At 28.4% G+C, this 25,069-nt stretch overlaps 4 protein-coding genes across 4 annotated transcripts in view; 2 read left to right on the plus strand and 2 right to left on the minus strand.

The window, feature by feature from the left end:
* The window catches only part of LOC100816384 (WAT1-related protein At4g28040), a gene marked incomplete in the record, with an annotated part of 2,247 nt that extends 1,024 nt beyond the window's left edge, over positions 1 to 1,223 (plus strand). Inside the window, 3 exon segments of the mRNA XM_014770152.3 lie at positions 178 to 336; positions 468 to 616; positions 757 to 1,223. Coding sequence (XP_014625638.1) covers positions 178 to 336; positions 468 to 616; positions 757 to 964 — 516 coding nt within the window.
* Positions 1,224 to 10,330: 9,107 nt separating this feature from the next.
* On the minus strand, positions 10,331 to 12,940 carry LOC100817788 (tetraspanin-8). The gene is made up of 2 exons (XM_003549470.5): positions 12,200 to 12,940; positions 10,331 to 10,785 (listed from the first exon to the last, which is right to left on the minus strand). The coding sequence occupies exons 1-2, from the start codon at positions 12,704 to 12,706 to the stop codon at positions 10,480 to 10,482; spliced, it is 813 nt and encodes a 270-aa protein (XP_003549518.1). The 5' UTR covers positions 12,707 to 12,940; the 3' UTR covers positions 10,331 to 10,479.
* A 4,262-nt stretch (positions 12,941 to 17,202) lies between these two features.
* LOC100818321 (cytochrome c oxidase subunit 6b-2) lies at positions 17,203 to 20,937 on the minus strand. The gene is made up of 4 exons (XM_003549471.5): positions 20,645 to 20,937; positions 19,126 to 19,214; positions 18,964 to 19,045; positions 17,203 to 17,510 (listed from the first exon to the last, which is right to left on the minus strand). Exons 1-4 carry the CDS (start codon positions 20,651 to 20,653, stop codon positions 17,457 to 17,459), a joined length of 234 nt encoding a protein of 77 aa, XP_003549519.2. The 5' UTR covers positions 20,654 to 20,937; the 3' UTR covers positions 17,203 to 17,456.
* Positions 20,938 to 24,050: 3,113 nt separating this feature from the next.
* On the plus strand, positions 24,051 to 24,857 carry LOC100306600 (uncharacterized). Its single transcript, NM_001349754.1, has one exon. The coding sequence runs from the start codon at positions 24,148 to 24,150 to the stop codon at positions 24,538 to 24,540; it is 393 nt and encodes a 130-aa protein (NP_001336683.1). The 5' UTR covers positions 24,051 to 24,147; the 3' UTR covers positions 24,541 to 24,857.
* Positions 24,858 to 25,069: the final 212 nt, after the last annotated feature.

Below are 25,069 nucleotides of genomic sequence, written 5' to 3' on the forward strand. Positions count from 1 at the left end.
TTGGTATGAGTATCCGTGATTAAAATTAATCTTCAATAAAATTAATAAATACTTTACAATAATATTAAGATGATCTGAAAAAATAAAACTAATCTCTAAATCCTATGTAGTAGCCTAGTAGGGTAACTATCTCGTACTAAATAATTTTTTTTTTTTGTCACAACTTCAACTCAACAGGTACCGATCGCTTCGTGCTGCCCAGACCATTTATCATCAACCTTTTGGATGTGTCTGTTTTCAACAATACAAGCTGCCCTATTTGCCCTTCTTTCAGAGTCGGATCTTCAAGCATGGATTCTACAATCACCTTTACAGATATCATGTTCTTTATATGCAGTAAGTTCCAAGCCACTCAGCAAAAAGTTCAATTAGTAATTTTTTGTTGTGTAGTACAATACCGGCACTGTTAATAATTAGCAACTTGAATTATTGTTATTAATTCTTCTTATTATTATTTTATGAAATAGGGAATCGGAATAGCGGTTAGCTTCTTCATTCAATCATGGTGCATCTCAGAAAGAGGTCCCCTGTACTGTGCAATGTTCAACCCTTTGGCAACAGTCATAACTGCTTTGATAAGTGCAACATTCCTACAGGAAGAGGTGTACGTTGGAAGGTAATTAATAGTAATACACCACTAGTTTTATTTTTCTGCGTACCTTTTATCTATTATACTTATTCATGAAGAAACTCAAACAGTATTATAGTATTATATGTATGGCCTGATCATAATTCACATGGGTGATTCATTTTCAGTTTGGTAGGTGCTGTTGGAGTTATTGCTGGTTTATATATTGTGCTTTGGGGTAAAGCCAAAGAGTTTGCTGAGATTAAACCAGAGGCGGCACCACAATCATCAAACTTACAAGATGATCATGATATAAGTAGTAGGATAGATTTGGAACAACCCCTTCTGTCAGAGAAATTGTCCGAACATGTAACAGAAGCAGATAGCAAGGTGTAGCCATGCATGATGATTGAACCAATATATATATATAGAAGTTTTGGTGAAGTTTTGATCATTGCAGAATTGAAGAAACTGAAACATGGAACAAGTTGCAGCTTAAACAAACTTGGCTTAGTTCCTTTCACCAAAATTTCTAACTATAGAGTGTGAAAATAAATTCAAGCTCATGGCCTGGACTTGGAGTAATGGTAATTATGTAAAAGTGATAATATGTCTTAGGAGAAAAAATATATGAATTAAATTTTGTTTCCTTCCATCTCGTTTTCTTACCTAGCTCCGTTCTTCCTATTATGCTAGGAAAATTAGGAATTCTGCGCTGCACCCGTAGTTTTCATGTTTTTTTTTTCTTCATTAGTAAATTACTTCCATCATGTTTGTGTTTTATTTTCATTATATTTCAAAACACTTGTTTATTTTGAAAATTTAAATTAGTATCTTAAACGAGTAAATTAAAATAAAGTCACGCAGCGAAAAATCACACAAGCCCGTGTTAAATTTTCTTGAACTTTCAGAAATCCTTTGAAGAATTTTTTTAAAATGAAAAATTATAAAACAAATTCAAGATATTTGAATATAATTGATATATCTTTAACAGACTCTCTATTATAAAATAAATTTATTAAGAATCCAAAAATTACAAAAGAGATTCATCAAATAGAAAATTAGAACCATCTTCATTAAAAGGAGAGAGAAAAAATGATCCATTGGTATACAATTTCATTCCTAATGAAATTCGAAATGAATACATAAAATCTTGACAATAAGAATGCGTGAATAAAATAAGCACTGATACAAGAATAAAAGAGAGCTTAAGGCCCGCAATTTCCTTGGTGTTTGGATTGAATTTCTATAATTTAGAATTTATTGTTTGGATGTTTTTTAATGAAGAATTTAAAATTTTGGAATTTTAAAACAGAATTTTAAACAACTAAAAATCTGAAATTTCAATTTCCTTTTAAAATGTGAGAAATTGAAATTCTCTTGTTACCGTCTTCTTCAAGGACCACCGTGTGAGCTCCTAACGATCGGGTCTGAGCACAGAGAAGCACACATAAATAGCACACCAATCATATTATTTTTTTCATTCATTTTTTTATCTTCATAATTTTAATTTTTTTATCCAAACACAAAATTTTAAAAATAAAAGAATTTCAATTAAAGCATTTAAAATTCTTAAAATTTTAAATTTCTCCCTCTAAACACACTCTTAATAATATTACTTAATAAGAGAAAGCGAGAAAGAGAAACGAATGTAAGTAAACTAGTTGATATATATGATAAAAGAACAGAAAATAATCACGGAGATATTTACAATAAGAGTTTATTGCTTATCTAATGACAATATAACTGTCATTTAACAACAAAAATTATTATTTAAATTATTTTAACATAATTATTTTAAAAGTGAATAAACTTATAAAACATGATAAATTATCATTGAAATTGGATAAAAAAATTATGTTGTATAACCTCTTTTTTCTTACAATAATAACGTGTTCAGCAATAACTATTTCACAATAATAATAAAAAGTCAATTCAGTCATAACAGTTACACTTACATCAAACACGTAAAGTAACTAGTTTGAGAATGTTTTAGTTTAATATAAACAGTTTCGAGTTTATGAATCAAATATTTGGGAACTTTTTTTAATGATACATAATTATCTTATTCAAGTGGAGCAAAAACATCTCTCAATCATAAAGGATATTTATAGTCTTAAAACCAAACACATACACACAAAAAACAACAATCACACTTGAAGTTAAGACAAGTACTTATATGGTATACCAATGTATCTAACCTCCTTTCAAGCAAAAGTGCATTTCCCTTTTATGTGTATGCATGCATTATGATGAGGTAGAAGAAATAAAAGAATATAAATACACGAAAATTGATAAATATAATGAATTATATGATCTCTATATATTCTAATAATAATAATAATAATAATAATAATAATAATACATGTAGTGAGACTGGTTCATTATATTGCAAGTAACTTGTTTATTTTAAAAATATTTAAATACATTTTTGATTCCTAAATTTATTTAAATAATACTTTAAATAATAAAATAAAGTGATTCAAATAGTGTTTTAAGGACAAAATTAAAATTTGAAGTTTATCAATCATCAACCGGGCGCAAATTATTATAATTAAATCTCTAATATACTCTGTTTTTTTATTTCTACATATAAAAAATCCATTAATATGCAATTTCATTCTTAAATTAATATAAAATTTGGAATGAATACAGATCTTGACAATAGGAATGTGTGAATAAAATAAGCAATGATACGGGAATAAAATAATGCTTAGGGACAATTTCAATTCCCTTAATAATACTTAATAAGAGAAAGTGACAAACACAAAGAAATGCAAGTAAATAGCTGATAATTTGATATGATATTATAGGGGAAAAACATAGAGAAAAATAATACATTATTATGAAGTTTATAAAAGAAAGATGTTCACCATCAATTATATATTTTACAATTTACAAATACGTCAAATATTTTGAGAAAAAACTTTGTGACACATAATAATTTTATTCAATTTAAGTATAATTATCTTTCATTTTTTATGTAATGCAGTGAGAGTATTTCATGCACACACCGACAAACTCATAGTCTTTTACACACAAAGCTATGATACTTTAAGTTAAGACAAGTTCTATGGTATACCAATGTATCTACCCTTGTTTCAGGGAAAAGTGCATTTCACTTTTATGTGTATTCACAAGCTATGATAAGGTAGAAGAAATAAAATAATAAAAAGAAAATAAATTTTATAATAATAATAATAATAATATTAATTATAATGTATTGTTTATTGTATACAGGATCATTTTTTTCCTTTAATGAAGATAATTCTCATCTATTCAATGAACCTCTTTTATAATATTGGGATTCTTAATAAATCTTAATTAATTAATAAAGAGTCTGTTAAAAATTATTTGTTATATTCAAATATTTTGAATAGAAATCAATGACTATTCTAGTATATTTGTGGAAAGTAATTCAAACTCCACCATAACAATGACATTTATCATTTTGAATCAATTAGCTTGATAAATTCTAAAAAGGATATTTCAACTTAATTACTAATTTTGAGTTTAAATTCTAAGTATATAAGTGTCTAATAAATACTTAATACATAAAAAGTTATATATAAATATATATATATATATATATATATATATATGATCTTAATTAATTTCATCAGAATTAATTACATCTCATTTGTGAAGGATATCTATATATAATTTATAAATAAACAAAAAAATAAAATAATATTTAAGACAAGTTCTATGTCACAATGATGTATCTGCCTCGTTTCAAGGACAAGTGCATTTTACTTTTATGTGTATGCATGAATAATAATAATAATAATAATAATTTTTTAATATTTATGTACTAATAATTTAAAATAATTTTGTTTTCTCATTCAATCATAAATTATTATTTAAATTATTTTAAAATAATTATTTTAAAAATTGACAAACTATACATAATATATCGTGATTATGTTAAATATTTTATAAAAAAAACTTCCAATAATAATAATGTAATGAGAGCTTGTTCAGTATATTGTAAACAACTTATTTATTTTCAAAATTTAAATAAATCTCTTATATAAAAAAATAAAAGTAAATTTGTGCAGCAAACAATTACAAAAGTCCGTGCTAAATTTTGTTGACGTTTCACAAATCTTTTGACTTAGTGTTCAAAGAAGATTTTTAAAATGGAAAACAATAAAATAAATTAAAGATATTTGCATATAACAGAGAATTATTTTTAACAAGTTCTTTATTAATTAATTAAAATTTATTAAGATTCTCAAAAGTATAAGTTAATCATATTTCAATGAAGATTTGTCATTATTTTTAGTAAAAATTACTTCATATCAATATCACGATCAATAAAAAAGAGGTAAAAGAGGTTCATTAAATAGAGAATTTGAACCCTTTCCTTAAAGGCAGAAAAAAATAAAAAAATAAAAAGGAAAGAAAAATCATCTTATGGTATATAATTTCATTCCAAATTTTAAATTTTTTTATCCATAAAAATTAAACACAATACTAAAAAATTTATAATACTTACATATTTTATTTAATCAACTGAACTAGAGAAATTGTTTTAGTTTTAAATTCTAAATTTGAAATGAATAAAAATCCTTACAATAGGAATGTGCGAATAAAATAAGTATCTAGAATAAAAGAACTATTGGTAGAAATGTCCCTTCTAAATGATGTTCAGTAAGAGAAAGAGAGAAAAAAAAATGTAAGTATGATAATTGGTATAATATACTGCAAGAGAAGAAATAGATATATAAAGATAATTAATTTGTTTTAGCGAGGTGTTTAGAATAGAAGGGTGTTTATGTTTAAAAAAAAGTGTTAATCAATTATTATTTTATAATAATAGAGGAAAAAGTCAACTCAACCATAATAATGACACTTTTCATATATTATTGACGTGTAGATCAATTAGTTCGTGTAGTGTTTCAATACTCAAAAGAAAGAATTTTATACATAACAAATTTATTTGATTTGAATTATCTCTCATTCATTTGTAAAGGATACCTATTATCTACGATTGAATGAGTGTAATTTATTTTACACTATCTTTGTATTCAATTAAATTTAATTATGCAACCCTAAAAAATTGGTTTTCTTTGAAAAATAAATTATTCATGAAGATCACGTCCAACTAGTTTTTGTGACAGAAAGTTACACATTACTATTAAAACACACCGTGTCCTGGGGCTGTCTTGCAAGTTGCATCGCATAGGTACCACACTGACTAATTTAATAGAAAGTAGAAAGATACATAGAGGGAAAAAATGAGAATAAAAAAGGGGCCAAAATATATTGTATAGGTAATTAGGTACATAAATAATGTTATGCATCCTCCACGTACGTCACGTGACAAAAATGCATAGTGGACCACGCCAAACTAATCCAATTTTTACTCATCACTGTGTGGAAATAATCTCTTAAAAGATTTTCTTATCTACAAGACAACCAATGAGCTCAGGCATCGGCAATTCAACACTACCATCAAAAGATTCAAAACTGAGAAAGACAGAGGCTTTCACTACCAACACACACGTTCGATCGGACATGGAATTATGGCCAACAAGGCATCCAAGGGCAGCCACAACTCATCCATAATTTGAACGGCTAACACAAAAATCTGAAATTCTTTTGGACCATCAATTACTTGGAGCTGAATTATTGTTCAGCACTGGACAGCATAAGGCGGCGTTGAAATAGAAGGAAATGCAGTGTGTCCAAGAGTACTAAATGTGCAGTGAGAGAAATAGTACGAGGTGTGTGATGATACTCAGAATATAATGAAAAATATTATAGATGGACCCCACCCAACCCTATTTAATATTTGGAAAGACAAATAAAGAAAAATGGCATGTTGGCCTCTGTTTGGATGAAGAAAGAAGTGGATAGGAAAGAAGTAGGGTAAAGACAAGTAGGAAAGAAGAAAAAATGAGTAGATTTCTTAAGAAATAAAAGAGAAAGAAAAGTTGAGTTTTTTTTTTCACTTGTTGGATAGAAAGTGGAAAAAATAAAATAGGTTTTTCTTATCAAGACATATTTACCCAATTATCCTTGCATATGTAGATTTATTTAAAATAAAAATAATAAGGTCATATTCATCAAAGGTGAGATATTTTTTAGATGGGTTCCGCATAATTTTTTTTTTCTCTTCTCTACTTTTCTCCTCAACTAACAACATAAAATCACATTTTCTCTTCTTTTCTCATATCATTTTCTCTCTTCTCAATTTCTATTCAAACAAACAAAAGAGAAAAAAGAAATAGAAAACCATAAATATAAATAATGTGTAATATTTTTAGATATCTATATATCATCACCTCAATATAATTTTAAATTAGAGTAAATTATATTGATATTTTGTAAGATTGTACGAATTTTTAGTTTGTTTCATTGTTTGCAATAAATTTATTTATAAAAGTGTTTGTGTAATAATTAAAGGAGTAGTGTGATGTTAATGTGTAAGGGGTGGTAGTGTATTGTTTTTTAAATAACTAGGAAAGTTAGTGAAAGTGAAAAAAAAGAGTTCTCTATGAAGAATCAAAATAAGAAAAAAAAAGAGAGAGAGAGAGAATTTTGTATAATCTCATAAAATATTAAGGATCTAAGTATAATTTTCTAATATTAATAATTTAGATGACAAAACAAAAAGGAATTAATCTATTAACTTAGCAGAGAAGGAGACGAGCAATGCTATTCAGTACAAGCACTCTTTAGATGACAAAACAATCATTTTCTTTAAAATAAATTATAACTAAAAATTGAAAAAAAAAAAATATATATAAAGCTTTTTTATATGAAATGAAATGATTAAATCTAAGTCTTATAATAAAATATGGATAATGAAAATTTAATATCATATAATTACTTAAAAAATCATGTGAGTTTTTTAAAAAATCAAGTAATTATTTTATATTAAATTTAAATCTTTCATTTATGATTATAAGATTCAAATTTTATTCTCTTAGTCTCTTATAAGATATTTATTCTCATAAGTCATATATATATATGACAATTTGGACAAAAATAAGAGTACCTTGTGCAATGGGATGGCCAGCTAGGAAGAACTATTGTTCATCCCAACGAACCGGTTTTTAAGATTAAAAGAACAATTTTTTATTGCAATGGTGCACACTTGCAAATGAAAGCAATCGAGGAAAGGATAAAAATGAGTAGATCTGGGAAGGTGTTGGGTGATAAGGATTGGAAAAAGGAAAGGTGTATGCAGTGAGTCGAACAATTTTATTTAAAAAAAAAAATATTTTAACAAAATGGAAAGTAATTTCAATAAAAAGGCATTATTCAACTGTAATGTATTTTTTTAAAATTTTAATTTGTTAATTTGCAAATAAATGAATTATACTTCAAGAAGATATATATTTGTCATATTTATTATTTCAAAATTAAAATACAAATGAATTATCATTTAAAGTAAAATTATAAATAAGTGGGATAGCAGGTGGATCCAATTTAATTTCATTTTTAGAGTAAAAAATTAATAGAATTGAGATCCACAAGAAATAACTTAAAAAAAAATCAATTATTGTGGATGATCTAAACACTTTGGTACTTAAAATACGAAAACCAATTCGAACCGAATACTATAAACTGACCAGGCCTTGACTAATATGCATCAGAATTTTGATGATGGATTCCCATGGCAGCTCATAAATCTATTGGTTGGAGGATTATCCATCTCCACCAGATTGCACATGTTATTTTCCTGAAGAATACATTCAAGTTTTTAATTTTGTATAAGTCTTCAAATTTTAATTTTATTGTCGTTACCTGGTTATTGTATAAAAAAAAGTTATATTCACTCATTTATTTGATAATGGTGGATAGATTAATACGATTTTGTGCAAGTTTATACCTCTTTTTTTCTCTTTTGCACCCCCTTAATTTCCTTTTTCCATTTTTATCCCCTTCCCGGGCTTCCCCTCCTCAATGCAGTCGTCAATTCATTCTTGAAAATATATCGTACCCAAACTACCCATATTAGATGGGTTTGTCATATTCTTTTTCTGTCATTAATGCAGTCATTGATCATATTTGCATTTGCATTGCTCTCGTCGTTCTTTTATGTGTATAATAATTTCTAAAAATATTATTTTTTAATTATTCTACTTTTCTATATGGTAAATAATAAATATATTTATTTTTCTATACAATATTTTCTTTATAAAATAGAAAGAAGATTTATAAAGACCAGATAAATTATCATTTTAATATCTAAATATATAAATAGTTACAATTTAGTCTTTAAAAAAATAAAAATTTTAATTTAGTCTTTATTTCTTTACATTTGTAAAATGTGTGATAATTATGTTTTATATGTAATTTAATGAAAAATTAATTCTTAAATTTTATAATTTAATGTCAAATTAATTCTAAAAAAATCAACAAAGTGAAAGTGATTCTGAACTAACTCAGTACTCTTAGATTAGGTTTCAAGTTTGTCTGTGAATGAAAAAAATTAATTAAATGAAAAAATTTCACTAAAAATAATGAGTCAAATTTTTTAACGAGAATAGTCATCAATAAAACTAACGGATATTTCATACCAATATTATATGATGGTATAATATATATATATTAAAGAACACACCCCTGTCCAAAAAATAAACCCTTTATCTTCCTTTACCAATTACCACACTGGTTATTTTTTGCATATACATATTTTACTCATTTGAAGATCTGAGTGCAACAATTTTTTTTTTAATTACAATATTTATTAAACATTAAGAAATTAGCTTGCGTCATTTACTTATATCGATTTCATTTTATAAATAATTTGTTTCTTAAACTACCCTCCTTAAATAAAAAAATATAAGAGTCATTGAAATTTAAACATCAGTTAAATAAAAATATTTTAAATATAATTTCATTAAATAAAATAAAAGTTAATTATGATGTACTTGTATTGGAGACTAACATACAATAATTTTTTTATTTTTTTTATTTTTGTGACCCGAATGAGTAATAAGAAGAGAATTTTACTTTGAATGAATTAGATAGACCCATTTTGTTTTTCAAGTTAAATATTTTTTTTATTTTTAAAATTAAAAAAATTACTGTATATTTGACTCGTGATAGGTACATTCTTCCATTAACATATTCTCCTCGAAGAATGAAAAAAAAAACACCGTAGAAGCATTAAATAATTATTTCTCACTCAACACAAGTGTAGTAGACCAAACATGAAAACAAACGTACTACACTCTCTTATCATTATTTTTCTTCTAATTAAAATTCTCAAATGATTATTTTCTATCCAAATATTTTATGATAGAATTCAAATTCAAATATAAATAATTGTAAAATTTCAAAAATAAAAAATGAATGAAAACTTAATAAATACTAAGAAAACTACAAGATATGAAATTAGGATTTGAATAAGGAAATTTTGATATTTTTTTATTGAGTGAAATTTGATATTTTGGTTAATGATTTTTAGTTAAAAAAACTAATATATTAAATTATATAAATAAATAAGCAGAAAATAAAAACTTACAAGTCCTAGGAATAAATGGACGAGAGACCGAATTTGTTCAACTTTTTTTATTAAAAAAAAAAAGAAGAAAAGAAAAACTTCATTAATTAAAAATACTTAAAAAATAAAATTCGCATGCAGTACAAATTAATGGAACTAAAAATAAAATTATTTTAGACCATAATGACGTAGAGGGTGGTTATTCAGCACTGGACAATACTGATATTAGATGTTGAAACAGAAGGAAATGCAGTGTGTCCAGAAGTAATATCTACGTATAGATGATACTAGGAAACTACTATATAAAATTGAGCAATTTCCATAACAGACTGTACTGAAAACAGTATAATCCAGCATACACATAAAGCCCAAAAAAATAAATCCAACATATAAACCAGATTGTCTAGCAAACTGATCTACTCACTAGTAATACTGAGTAATCTAGCTAACGAGAATATCCCTTCCAATTTTCCCTCCTATTGTTCCTGAATGCACAGCACCCTATGGAGTATACAATAATGAGAAGAACAAGGAATACGATGTTAACAACAGCCACCCTCTTCCATTCAGTCTTGAAGTTTTGCAGAAAGCCAGCCTTGCATGATTGGCAATTGAAGCACAGAACTGTTTGATTGTTATTCCAAGCATCACAGTCAGGATTGTTGTAACTGGTCACATTTCCAGGCTTCGTCCAGCTCGTTGAATTCTCATAGGTAAATAGGCATTCTTCTGCAGGTTTACAGCATCCAGACTGCACAAAACATCCAACAAATTAATGGAAAATCCATTAAGTAAAGCAGTCACAATTTTTTGCACTTATGATTAAACAAATAAATCTTGCACAATGTATAACTGTATATCAATATCATATAAGAATATCTCATTTTGGAAAATTCTTATGTTCTTGAAGGAAGATATTTTCTTTTAGACCATGTTATGCCACTAACTAGGTGGATCCCACTTCTAGACCCAAATAAATACAAGGGTGGATGCTCTTGGTGGAAGAATGAGCACATAAAAATCTCACTTATATCATTCACAGCTTATTAAGGAACCAGAGATTATTTAACGGCAAGAGAAGTGCACGCTAAATCATGCAGGTTTTAAGAGAAAAATGTAAAAAGTGCACAACTTTTTATCCCAGGCAGCAGCACTAGGCACTAGCATCGTTCAGGAGTATTAAAAAAATAAAAATACTAGTAAATACAAGAATGCCAAAAAGTCCGACGAAAAATACATTGGGAATAAATGAAGTAAAAGAACACAGCCTTTTCAGATGGAAGCCTATCCCAGTTACAAAGACCTCTTTTCAAAAAGACACCATCCTTGACTACTCTACTACTACTACTATAAAATACCAGTATCTCCCAAAGTTGATCTGACGAAAGTTCACTTTTTTCCAGAAAACTACTTGAATTGAAACTCGCGTGCGATAGACTAAGGAGACAAAAAACTTTAAAGGGAGTGGGCCAAAGGGCACAGATACCATCATCATAACCGTGCTTCAATTTCAAGCAAAACCCTAATTCAACCGAAAGCTTATTATGGTCTACTAATAAAGACAACCAAATTTCACGAAACAAAAGCTACATGCAAATATTTATTTATTTTTATTGGCGTTGTTCAATTAAAATTAAAATGAAAATTTCAAACAAGGGAGCTAAAACTTTAATTTTAATTGAATAATAGCCATCAAGATACACCTCAACAACCAAAAGTTTCCTGAAAAAAATAAAAACAACCAAAAGTTTATGATCTACTACTATTTCTTTGACGAGATGATCTACTAATTATTAAGACTACCAAATTTTCAAGATATGAAATTAATTGGATCTTTTCTTTAGTTATTGTTTTCTTTCTTTTTTTTTTGTTGAACAATTATTGTTTTCTATAACTATTTAATCAGAATTGAAGTTTTATCTGTAACTTATACTCATTTTTAATGAGGTAATAAAACTCCAATTCCCATCCAGCAACAACAATTTTTTAAAAGAAATATACACAAATATGATTAAGTGTTTTTCATTGTGAAGCAACCCCACAAGGAAAAAGTTAACAAAACAGGATCTCGATCAAGAACCAGATCCTTCACGGACCACGAACAAGCTCAAATTTTGACAACAACCCAGAAAAGGAATCAATAAAAAAGATCGAAAGAAACAAACCTGAAGCGCGGACAGGTGCTCGGTGTAAAACTGAGTAACGGTGTCGTTTAGAAACTTGGATTGAAACTCAGTGCAGACTTTCCCAGAATGCAAGCAACTACTGATCCTGTTCCACGTCTTAGTGTTATTAACCTTCTTCTGCAGCCAATTCGAGTAATCCCCAAGCCTATACTCTTTATACCCTCTATTAGAAACAACTTCACCAGCGCCCTTGTTGGTAACGACGAAAGCGAAAATGGTGAAGGCGAAGAGAAGAACGATGAGGACAAACATGACGAGGAGGTAGAGCCAGAGGAGCCACGACACGCGGCAGCACGCGCCGACGAGGCCGGCGAGTGAGACGAGCATGAGGAAGACGCCGAGCGCGATGACGGGCTTCTCCAGCCACCGCTCGCACTCGGTGGCGCCTTGCTTGCTCAGCCACACTCCGGCCACCAGGATCGGGATGGACAAGAGGAAGGTGAGGAAGTTAAGGAGTCCGATAACATTGTTGCTGAACCGAACCATGATGAATCAATGAGGGATAAGTATTTGCAGAAGAAGAAGAATGATTGTTATATGTATGATATGAATGAAGGTAGAGAAATAGTTAGGGAGAATGATTGTTTGTTTGTTTCTAGTATATACATATGCGCGTGATGTTTGTTGTGACTTGTTAGTCGGTAACTATTGACAATATTTTCAGATATTAATGCACACGCCACGGTACACGCGATTTCGTCGTTGGAGGAAGAAGAGGCGTTCGGGTTAATTTAGTTAAAACGCGCTTTTTTAAACTAGAATCTGTGCTGGGCTCTTCCTCGGGTCCGCTGGCTTTCTTGAATTTGGTCAATTCCAAGTGGGAAAACCATCAAGTTTGTTTGATATTTTTTTAAAAAATGTATTATTCCGAACGTGTTTAATTAATTTAATTAAAAATACTATTTTTTGAATTTTTTTTTTCAAAAATACTATTGTACTGCTATATTGAATAATGAACATATTTTTTTTTAATTAATTGCTTTACACCCATGTTTAGGTGTGAATTTTATAAGAGAAAAAAATTATGTATAAAAGTATAAAAAAATTTAATTATAATCCGTCATCGTGATATGTTATAAATTTATTAACTTTTAAAATAATTATTTTAAAATAATTAATATAATGATATGTGATTCAATTAAAACGATATTATTTTATACCGTCAATAACATTAAATTTATTTTATAATTGGTTTGTTTATGGCCATAACTAGACTGAAATTTTATTCTCATGATTAAGTAAATTTGATCTGTATATTTTTATTAATTAGATTAGATTATTAGAAGGATAAAGAGAGAGGGAAAATAAAGAAATAAATTCTTTTGAATACCAATATGAAAGTGTTAGGTTTCATATTATTTAATTCTCCCCCGATGATAAAACTCTTTTAGTTAATTTACGTCTCTTAATAAAATAATTATTACATTAAATTTGTAAATTATTTATATTATAATTTCAAAATTATTATTTTTTTCTCTCTATCAGTTTATTTATTTTTTATTAATATTTGGAAATAGAATAATTAAATAGAGATACGTAGAAAAAAATAATTAATATATCTAAAAATTATAAAAAAAATATTATAAAAAACAAACATTTTTTTATGAGAGTCTTATAATTAGAAAAAAAAATTGAAAGGGTTAAAAGATTATTACTATTATAAAAATAATTAATATAGTAATAATATACTACGACCATGCATAGTACCAGCATAGGGTTAAATATTATATGTGTTTAGTAATAATAAATATAGTAATAATATACTATGACAATTAAATCACATGTAAGAGAGACAATGGAGAAGCAGTAGTCGGCAAAATACAAATCCCAGATACGAGAGTAATCAACAGGACCAGCATAGGCAAATTACATAACCACTAAGCAGAATTTTAATCAGAAAAGTAGAAGCTAACTCCATACATAAAAAATCGTATTACTCCTAACGTGTTTAATTAAAAAAATATATGTATTATACTGAATAATAATGAACAGATTTTTTGCAGTAAAAAATCAGATTTTGTAATTAATTTTACTGTCCATAATCCATATTTAGGTGAATATTGTAATTAGTTTGATTTACTACTATAATTAAACTGAAGTTTATTTCTCATAATTAAGTTAGTTTGATTTGTATATTTTTATTTTCTTTAATTATATTAGATAGAATATATGTTTGTGCTAATTAATAGGTATTTTTTAAACCATATTATAAGTGTAAGGTATCTATCAACATTATCGGTAAGCTATTTTTTGTCAAAATTTTGGCTAATCTTCTTTACTAGGACTCCTTCTTTCAATCATTTTTTTTCTTTTACAAAACTTAAATAAATAAAAAACTGTTTAAATGATCTCAACTCAAATTTATTTTAACCAATTTAATGTTAGTTCTAGTTTATTGGTATAATTAGGTTGAGGTGCATTTCTCATAGTTAGGTTGATTTGATTCTTTCTTCATATGATTTTGTTATGGCATCACAATGATGACTACCAATAAGTGTATATATTATTTACATTTATAAGGTTCCATATCATATATAATAATAATTTACATTAGAAGGCTCCATTTTATTAGTTGATAATACACTAATAGTATATATTTATTAATCTCTTTAATTATGAAGAAATTTATTTATAATACTTTAGAACCAGAATTTAAACTACTTTTAAATATTTTTTGTTTAAATTTTATATTCTATTTTTAATTAATTTTATTGCTTTTATCGTTAATAATAATTTTTTATAATAACTTTTTATATTTTATTAAATTAACAAACAAGTATATAATAAAAAAATCAAACTAATTAAAATGTGAGTAACGAATCTAAATATAAATATATAAATATTGAATAAATAAAAATATAAAAATTACAAGTAGTATTTACCTAAGTATAAATTTATTAATTTGTCTTTCAAAAGAAAATGGGCAATCTAACTCCATCCCACACGAGAACAAAATAATTGAAGATTCCATGATGTCATGTCATAAATGATAATTTGTTCTAACATTCACATGTTTTCAGCCGTCAGGATTCATCACAGAAACATGCCAAGTGCCACCTCCAATTAGCCGTCACCATGGGGTGGTGAATGGTAGTGACTTCTATCATGCATGGAAGCCACGTGGGCTACAGTTAAATTTAACAAATAATATATATATATAACTTTGAGAAAATTATCATATAGTAAGATTAAATAAAATCCAAATAGAATGTGTTCTTCCGCGCGGAAGCAGTTAAACATGAGTGTCGATGCTATGCAGGATCTGATTTTGGGCTCATTTAGCCTTTAAACAAAGTAAATTGTAAATAATTAAAATATCAACAATTTGTTTTTTTTTTTCCTTAAAAAAAGATACAAATCAATTATTTTGAATCATAAGTGGCAAAGGCAGCAATTGACAATTGTCTTGTTGGCAGGCAGGTGGCGCTGCCACCGGCTTTGAAGGCTAATTGGAGGTGGCACTTGGCATGTTTCTGTGATGAATCCTGACGGCTGAAAACATGTGAATGTTAGAACAAATTATCATTTATGACATGACATCGTGGAATCTTCAATTATTTTGTTCGTGTGCGATGGAGTTAGATTGCCCATTTTCTTTTGAAAGACAAATTAATAAATTTATATTTAGGTAAATACTACTTGTAATTTCTATATTTTTATTTATTCAATATTTATATATTTATATTTAGATTCGTTACTCACATTTTAATTAGTTTGATTTTTTTATTATATACTTGTTTGTTAATTTAATAAAATATAAAAGGTTATTACAAAAAATTATTATTAACGATAAAAGCAATAAAATTAATTAAAAATAGAATATAAAATTTAAACAAAAAATATTTAAAAGTAGTTTAAATTCTGGTTTTAAAGTATTATAAATAAATTTCTTCAACATAATTAAAGAGATTAATAAATATATACTATTAGTGTATTGTCAACTAATAAAATGGAGCCTTATAATGTAAATTATTATTATATATGTGTGCGCGCTAAATATAACCAACTCAAATCCTAAAGGAAAGAAGGAAGTAGTTTAATACTACTGTGTAGTGTATTATAATACTCTTTATATTCCATTTTATATGGCATTGGTTTTGCCACAGATATGTAGTCCTGCATTGTATAATTTCTTAATATACTTTTTATTTTTAATTAATTATATTTTTCTCATTTATTACATAACAAAAAATACTCCAAATAAGGATGCTCCATGAAAAAAATATTTATTATTTCACTGATTTTATAAAATAATAATTACTGTGATTTGAAATAGTTTTTTTAAAACGTCATATAATATAAAATAAAAATGAGAGTAAATTTTACCCAACTTTAATGCAAGCAAACCTAAAATCAGTTTACCCAAAAAGAGAGAAGGAGAGGGTACCAAAGTCAAGTGATTGATTATTGCATCTACGAACATTGGAAATATCTTAGCGATGAGACGAAATTGAAGAATACGAAGCTGTGTGTCTACTGTCTAGAGTGGCATTTGCAAGTTGCAACACACGTATCTATATTTTCACGTTAAATCAAAGAAAGATGCTTAAATTATCGGTAGTAGCTTTACACTCGACTCGCATTAAATATTTTCAAACGTGTAATCAAATATGCACGAAAGGTCCAAATTAATTAAGGACTTTACTAATAATTATTTCAAGGATATTAATTTATCATTCAAAGAGATGAATCGAATAAAGTTTACACAATTCACACACTACTCAACTAATTAAACTATATTTCTTATGACTCATATTAATTTAAAATGTGAACATGTCTTTCATAAAAAAAACTTGTATAGATGTATTACATTTTTTCTTCAATAATTTTTCTATCATCGATAAAATATTTTTTTCTACTCATAAGTTATTACTAAATGGAATATATCAATGATCATAAAAAGTGATTTCTTTGTTAAGATGAAAAATCTTTAATAATATAATATTTGGAGAATAAAAAAAAATACTAATTGAGATTTTGGATGCTTCAGACCTTCACAATAGAATTGGCATTTACTCTTTTAAAGGTTCCTTCGCTTACTTTTTCCTTTTAGTTCCGTAACTCAGATGCGTATCCACAGAACAATTAAATCAACTTTAAAATCAAAATGGCTTCAACCATTTGTGAAGTAATGAATATCCACAAACTGCCTTATTCACAATTACTCAACAACTGAAGAGAATAGAATGTTAAAGACTTCTCATGCCTCGGAAGGATATCCAAGTGCCACATGATTTCAAAGAGGTCCTGGAAAAGTCCCATTCTCCCTCTGTTCATTCCACCTTTCAACCTGCCACAGTTTAAGTCCACACAAAATTTAAAATAGAGAAATGCTAACCCACCTAGTGGACATTACTGAATCAAAAAAAATATTTCAATACAATCTGTCCTGGTCGTTTGACTTTGACTTAGTGATACTGTAGTATTGCAAAGTGGTTAGTAAGTAACGTGCTTCATGTGGTATAACACCAATCTTTCAAATTTGTGACAAAATAAGATACATGATTTGCTTTTTGCACAAGTGGGCTAAATATATTAGCAATTCTAAGAATGCCCAGACATTAATTAGAAGAGCAGGCATTTTGATGACTAAACAATGTATGTCAGGCAATCCTTGCTTAGGAAAAGGACCAGTGGAGAATCTACACACATATACAAAATGCATATACTCCCACCAAAGTTTGCAACATTTAAAGCAATGATGCAGAAGCACAGCTAAGGCAATGGCTACACAGTATTAAACTGAATAATAAGTCACTCGAGTATACTTTTCCTTTGGCCTTAGTGTATTTGAGAATACTTTACATCTAAAATAAACTAAACCACACCCAATAAACATGATTTACATTCATCATATCTGAAATGTACACATTTGTTCATCTTTGTCAGTGATTGTTCAGACTTCAGAATCAGAATGCAATAAATTAGTTTTGAAGACTGTGTCTCAGACCTCCAGATTTGACTCCTCTAAAGTAAGAAAACATGTTAAGAAAGAGAATATCCACCCATGATTTGGATTAAGGTGGATACACTCTTATTTCCTTAATTACTCCCCCTCACTTTAGAAGACCTAAATCCCAAACTTCCAAGCACGTGAAACTACAAAATGTCTATTGAGATACAACTAAAAAGAGTTCCATATCCTTATCCCTAGGCGGTCTTCAGACACACACATTTATTAGTTCTAGGAAACAGAGAATCTAAGTCTAAAGTGATAATTTTAATAGCAGATCAGAATTGGAGGTTTTATTCTCAATCACAAGCCTCAACTCACAAAAAATACAAAATTACGCAACTATTATTCTTTTTATAAGTCCAGGATGCCATCTATCAGTATTATTAATTTCTATAAAGAATGAAAATACTGAATCTTACAGAGCTTTCATTCAAAGGGCTAACAAATAAAATAACACAGTAGAAACCAAAACCAATATAATATAACAGCAAAAGATTGTTAGAAAACAACTACTAAAATGATGTACACTAGCTTGTAAAAACATTGATTAGTAATGCTGTAAATAAGTAAAGGACATTGGGAATTCAATGATTCCTATCACAACCAAAAACAAAAAGAAAAAAAAAAAGAAAATCTATAGTTCCTAACTGTATAAAACATGTAAAGGACTCAATCTCGAACCATTGAAAACCACAAATCACATTAACTTCGGCTATGGCATCAAGTTATACATTAAAGTACATAATGAGTCAATTCCAAGTAAACCAATAAGCTAGGGGTTGCTTACCCATTCACCCGGGCAAAGGGAGCGGTAATATTTAGCAAATCTCTCACATTCACCTGAGTTTTCACCCTTTGCTGCCAAGCATCTGTAATTAAAATCCATATTATGTAAAAGATTCTAAATAACATTTTTGCAGAACCAGACAGCCAATATCAGGAAATCCACCTATGAAACTCTATGTAGCGAGTGAAACAATGTCTGGTTTGATTTGTTGTAGGAAAACGAAAATCAGCAGGTGCAGTTTTCAGTTCAATCTAGCAGGAAGTAAGAAAATATTATGTTAGGGGGAAAATATACAGATTTACAGAAGATAGGAAGATACCAAACCTGTTGCATCAAAATTCAAATTCAAAACAAGAAAATATGCAATACAGCAGAAAGCTAGAGGGTAATTTTGTATCTGGCCTCTAGTTTCAAGCAATTAAGATAAGCATGACTCAAATATATTATCCATACCCTCCTCAACTCGTGGACGAAGAATGACTTGTATGAATAATGCATGTCAAGTGTCAAGAAATAGGAGGTTCAATACCACCATTTAATCATTTATAGTGAAATTAACTTTGGACAGCTAACTCAAAATGTCAGGATCAGAATCTAAATAAAATGCAGTTGAATAGGAGCATGGCATTTGGATGTAATAACTAAGATATATGCAAAATGTAATCATAAGTAACAAATTAGCAATATAAAGCAAACATTCATCTTGGAATCAAAATTCACAAAATTTCTTCAGGGAAGCAGACACATACCAATACACTATCAGTGAGTATCTTCAAATAGGTATCTCTTGTAAAATTATGGCTGATTAAATTTCTAGATCCTTGTACTTTGGGGGGTGTTCAAATAAGTGTCTCTATTGTAACATGAGTGGGACCTTAAGAATGTGTAACTTTTAAGTCCCTGTAGTTCTAACTTCTAAGAATGTATAATAACTGGATTCCTGCTGCTGCCATTAGAGGCTGGGTTCATGAACTCAATCATTTTTTTTTTCTGAAAACAATATAGATTTCAAAAGTTTGCAACTGGATCCTATAGTTTAAAATTTTGAAGTGATCCCCTTGATTGGGATCCCTGAATCCTAATTACCAGCGGATGACAATATCAGTGATTCAGTGCTCAAATGATAGAACAACTATTTTTTTTTAAAACTATACGAATTAGGAACCCAATTACCAACTTTTAAAAAACGTACTTGAACATAAAAAGGGGCTACATATTAATTAAACTGTACAACCTAAAACTATCAATCAGACAAGGTTAATATATTTCTCTTCTTACATTCACCCCCTCCAATCTAGATTTTTCCCTTCAATAATCTTAATTATTGGCAAAACAACATGAAATTTGAATGGTTGAACCCTATAAGATTATTAACTAGCAAGCACCATAATCAATAAAATTCGAAAATGCTAATCTTTTTACGCAGAGGGAAAAGAAGCAATTCACTACCTCACTTGTTGTATGGGCAAATAGCCAGTGGTAAAATGATTCTATAGATCGGAAAGACAATATAAATAAATTTAATAACAGATTAACATGCTACTCCTCAAAAACATAAAAAAAAAAAATCGGAACCTGAAAATAAGAAAACAAAAAAATGAAAACGGGGATTAATTGAACGAAATCGTCGAGTTTGTTATTCAGCGATGAGAATCAGAGTCGGAGAAAAATGGAAACTTACCTCCGCCATGAGTCAGACTCGATCAACAATTGCGACGAAAAAAAAAATGCAACTTAGTGAATAAATTAATAAGTAGTAACGAGTGGCTCACTTGGGCCTCGAAGTTGGCCTAATTAGACATTTTGATTAATGGGCATAACAATAAAAACCCAATTGAATTCCTCAGCTGAACCATTGTGTGTGTTTGGTTTATCATTGAAAGACTCCAAAAGATAGCAATAGTTGAATCAAAAGTTTTGCAAATTCTTATTTCTCACCAGATGTATATAGAAATATAACCCAATGTTAAACTAAACACACCTTATGTCTTTTAGTCAAGAACATTTATTATACGATAACATTAACTTCCTTAGTAGAAATTATTTTTATATAGAAGATTCGATTTTGAGAGCTTATTTAAGAGAATCACTTGTTGGTATATAGTGTAACATATTTTAATTAAAAAAACAATTTTTTTATCCCTTATTTTTCAATATCTTTAACGGATGCTGTATACAATGTGCTACATGATACATGCTATGCTTGACTAAGAAGTTGAAGGTTCGTGTTCATACTGATACAGTAGGTAAATACGAGACCAAGAATATGAAAAGTTAGCATGGATGGGGATTAAAATAGTCAAGATTCTAGTATTAACGATAATGACAGTGCAATGATAAACATGAACATAAAACCCAAGGAGTCAATATGTATAGCAGCAACTAGTAAGATATATGCTAGTCTGATTTGTCAATAAAAAAGGTTTGCCATAACAAAGATACTACCCCAAATACTTATTACTTGGCTAGAAGGAGCGTCCATCTTTTCTACTTTCTAGCTAGCTCTAGCTCGAAGAAAAAAGGCAGTAAGTATTGTATAAATTAACAGTGTGAAAGATGAGAAAAATTAATCTTAATCACTAATTAATCAACCCCTATATTGTAAATCATCACTACCTCTATTTGGTACGAATTGAGACGAAAAAGAAATACAAAACATGTTAAATCATTTATTTAATCTGTATTATCATTTATGTCTATTTCTAAATTGAATTTCAATGATTGTTTTAAAAAGAATTATCAATAATTAAAAATAATTTTATATCACAATTTAAATTATTTATTATAAATTTAAAGCATAATTTATATATTTATATTAAATAATTTTAAAAAAATTATATATAAAAAGTATTTTTTTATTATATATAATTTTTAGTCATATAAAATAAAATATTTATCATATGCAATACACCAATAAAATACTAACCGTCCATAAATGGTTCAAAATTCAAATTATTTTATTCTTAAACTCAATCTTGACCTTTATTTTTATTTGTGGAATTAAGATTAATTCACCGTATATACACGTGCAAGTGTGCACTTCCACACATTCAATTCATGATGCTGTAAGTTTACACTTGTTTATAGTTTGTTGATCACTTTGGATTTATCTAGAGGTGATCATTGATCTAATCTAACCTATCAACATAACACCGGTTCAAATTAAAAACTCGGGTTAATAAGGTCGAGTAATTAATCAAGTTAAATTAACTTAACAAAAAAATAAGACTATTTTCAGCATTGTTTTTTTATTGGATTCTTAAGCATATTCTTATTCAAGGAGGCTATGAAAGCTATGATGTAAAAACAATTCTTACATCAAAATTAATTCTTAACATTAAAATTTAGTTTTAATATAAAGTATAAAAATATGGAAAAATATATGTGGCTCATTTTAAATTTTTAACTAGTTTTATATGCCAATAGAATATTAAAAAATTAAGAGCCAAAGATGCTCTAAACCAATCAATACTAGTTCGGGTATTATGATCCTACATTTTCAAACATGATAAATCTAATCCGACTACTTTGATGAGTTTTTTATTTTTAAATTTTTATTAATATTTTAAATAAAAACTATGCCTAATATTAAATTTAACATTTTTTAAAACATTATTTAGTTTTTATAAATAATTATTTGAAAAATAAAAAATATATACAAATTCAAAATTCAGTCAGATAATCAAATATTTAAACTTTAAATTTTGTAAAACTAACCTAAATATTAGTTAATTAATTTTTATTCTTTCTTTGTTTTTAGTCTGCTGATCTAATCTGGTCCGTAATCACTAGTATTTATCCAAAGAGTTAAGCATACTGATTTGGGTTTGAGAGAACGATGAAAACATTCAGTCAAGCTAGCTCCAAACTTCGATAAAAGGCTCTTCATCCGTGGTTAAGATAAAGCCAGGTTGCTTTTCTAGATTGTTCTCATCGTATCCTTATAATCTTGAACATGTTTTAGTGGTTTTGCAAATAGGAAAACATATCCTTACCGTTTTTCTTATAGAATATAAATTACGTGCCTATCATATATCCCACTATACATTGTGCTTAAGTGAGTGGGATATATATGCTGCTATTAATGGCCTCATATCAATGATAAAAAAAAAAATAGTGTATAAACTGCATATCTATCTTTCTATTACAAATTTCCACTCAGAAAAGTTGGGATTATGTGGTACATAAAACTATACTTAATTAATAAGATTTCCCTTGGGAATAAAAGTTGGTTGAAGTGCATAACATATGAAGGAAAATTCTAAAAGTACAGCTCTTTTTTAGATATGAGTTGAAAGAAAAAATAGATAAAAAAAGAAGAAGCTAAAAGTATAAAGAAAAATTGATAAATGTGATAAAATACATGATAAAAAATGAAAAGAAAGATAAAAAGAAAGATAGAGTAAAGGTAAAATAAAAGAGAAGTTAGATGCGTGAATATAATAAATAATATTAAAATAAAAGTTTGGGATTCTAATTCATTATTTTTGGGATTTTGTCCCTCCTTATAACAATAATTAAATGAATACATGATTTTTATTAATAAGTTGTTATTGATAATTTATCGATCTGTTAGATTAATATAATGAAATGAAATTATTAACCAATGCAGTTCAACTGCTATGATAGTAGGGGATTATTTATGTTTAACTAGTAATTTTAAGTTAGAATTTTGAATAGGAAAATAATTCTTGGACATCTCTTATGTGTCTGCACCCAAAGAGGGATATAAAAAGAAAAAAGATAAAATGATTGATTTAATTAGTAATGTGAAAGAAGAAAGAAATTAGAGGCATTGAATACGTTGTTATGTTAAATGTTTAGAACAAAGAAATTTGTGGTGTGTAATAGCTCTACATGGTTGAGTGGGATGAGAAGGATACGTGTGCAGTTGTACCAAAAAATATAATGAAATGGAGCAACTATTGTTTGAAATTTCATAATCTAAACTACAGATGTATGATGTATATCTGGGACAAAGGCTGCAAGTGACACCCCCACTTCGTAATGTCGCAGTAGGCCTCCATCCCTAGGCTAGCTAAGCTATCTATTCTCAACTATAAATAGCATCCATCTCAAAGCCTCTTCACAGACATTTCTAACCACTGAACTCATCTCACTACATTAATATTCCCTTGGGTTTCATTAATTGTGACATTTAGCTTTTTTTATTGAACCGTGTCAATGGCCGCTACTATGAAGGCTTTAGCTTTTGTTGCTTTGCTTGTTACCATTAATGCAATAGTGTGTGAAAGTAGAGTGGCGAGAAAGGACCTTGGATTGGACCTTGGTGGGGTGGGAATTGGGGTGGGTGCTGGGGTTGGACTAGGCCTTGGTGGTGGGGGTGGTGCTGGTTCTGGTGCAGGTGCAGGCTCTGGCTCTGGCTCTGGCTCTTCGTCATATTCAAGTTCTGGCTCCTCTTCTTCTTCATCAGGGTCAGGCTCTGGAGCAGGTTCTGAAGCTGGTTCCTATGCAGGATCTCATGCTGGCTCAGGCTCCTCTAGAGCGGGTTCTGAAGCAGGTTCATACGCAGGGTCTCATGCAGGATCAGGATCATACGGTGGTAATGGAAAGTAATTAATTAAATGCATGCCAGTTAAACCATATCAATTATATGCATGCTGTCCTGTGGAGAAAAGAACAAGTCGGTGTCTTTGTTAGTTCACTAGAATTATACTTTAGTAAGTAAGCAAAAATAAGTTGATGCATGTGTTGTGTCCATCCTGTTCTTTTTCTTTTGTACAAGTAGGAATCGTGCTTCTCCCTGTGTCCAATATGCAATAGTTTCCTTGAAAGGTGGTTGAATAATAATTAAATCATGTATACGTGTCTGTTACTTTGTTATTGGTTTATCCAGTGACAATTCTATAATATATCAACTATGGCTTTTATAAGTAGTGGCTGCCTAATGCGCTAATCATTTATGATTCCTTCTTGTTAACTACTGTCTACTATGCGAAAACACTTCTTGTTAACGTACAAATTTCGCTTTCGGTCATAAGCTAGGATTTCAATTTTCTTGTGTAAAACTAAGAACAGAGACAGGGCATATATAAATTCTATTAATAATTTTAAAAACAGAAAACTGTTACTAAACCAAATTAAT

This window comes from Glycine max, chromosome 17 (assembly GCF_000004515.6).
Source record: "Glycine max cultivar Williams 82 chromosome 17, Glycine_max_v4.0, whole genome shotgun sequence".
Lineage (NCBI taxonomy): Eukaryota > Viridiplantae > Streptophyta > Magnoliopsida > Fabales > Fabaceae > Glycine > Glycine max.

Coding starts and splice junctions, on each gene's coding strand:
- LOC100817788 (XM_003549470.5), bottom strand. CDS start 12,706: ATGGTTCGGTTCAGCAACAATGTTATCGGACTCCTTAACTTCCTCACC. Junction 10,786..12,199: donor AGCACCTGTCCGCGCTTCAG/GTTTGTTTCTTT, acceptor TGTTTTGTGCAG/TCTGGATGCTGTAAACCTGC.
- LOC100818321 (XM_003549471.5), bottom strand. Junction 19,046..19,125: donor CGCTACATAGAGTTTCATAG/GTGGATTTCCTG, acceptor TTTTAATTACAG/ATGCTTGGCAGCAAAGGGTG. Junction 17,511..18,963: donor CCCTTTGCCCGGGTGAATGG/GTAAGCAACCCC, acceptor AAACTGTGGCAG/GTTGAAAGGTGGAATGAACA.
- LOC100306600 (NM_001349754.1), top strand. CDS start 24,148: ATGGCCGCTACTATGAAGGCTTTAGCTTTTGTTGCTTTGCTTGTTACC.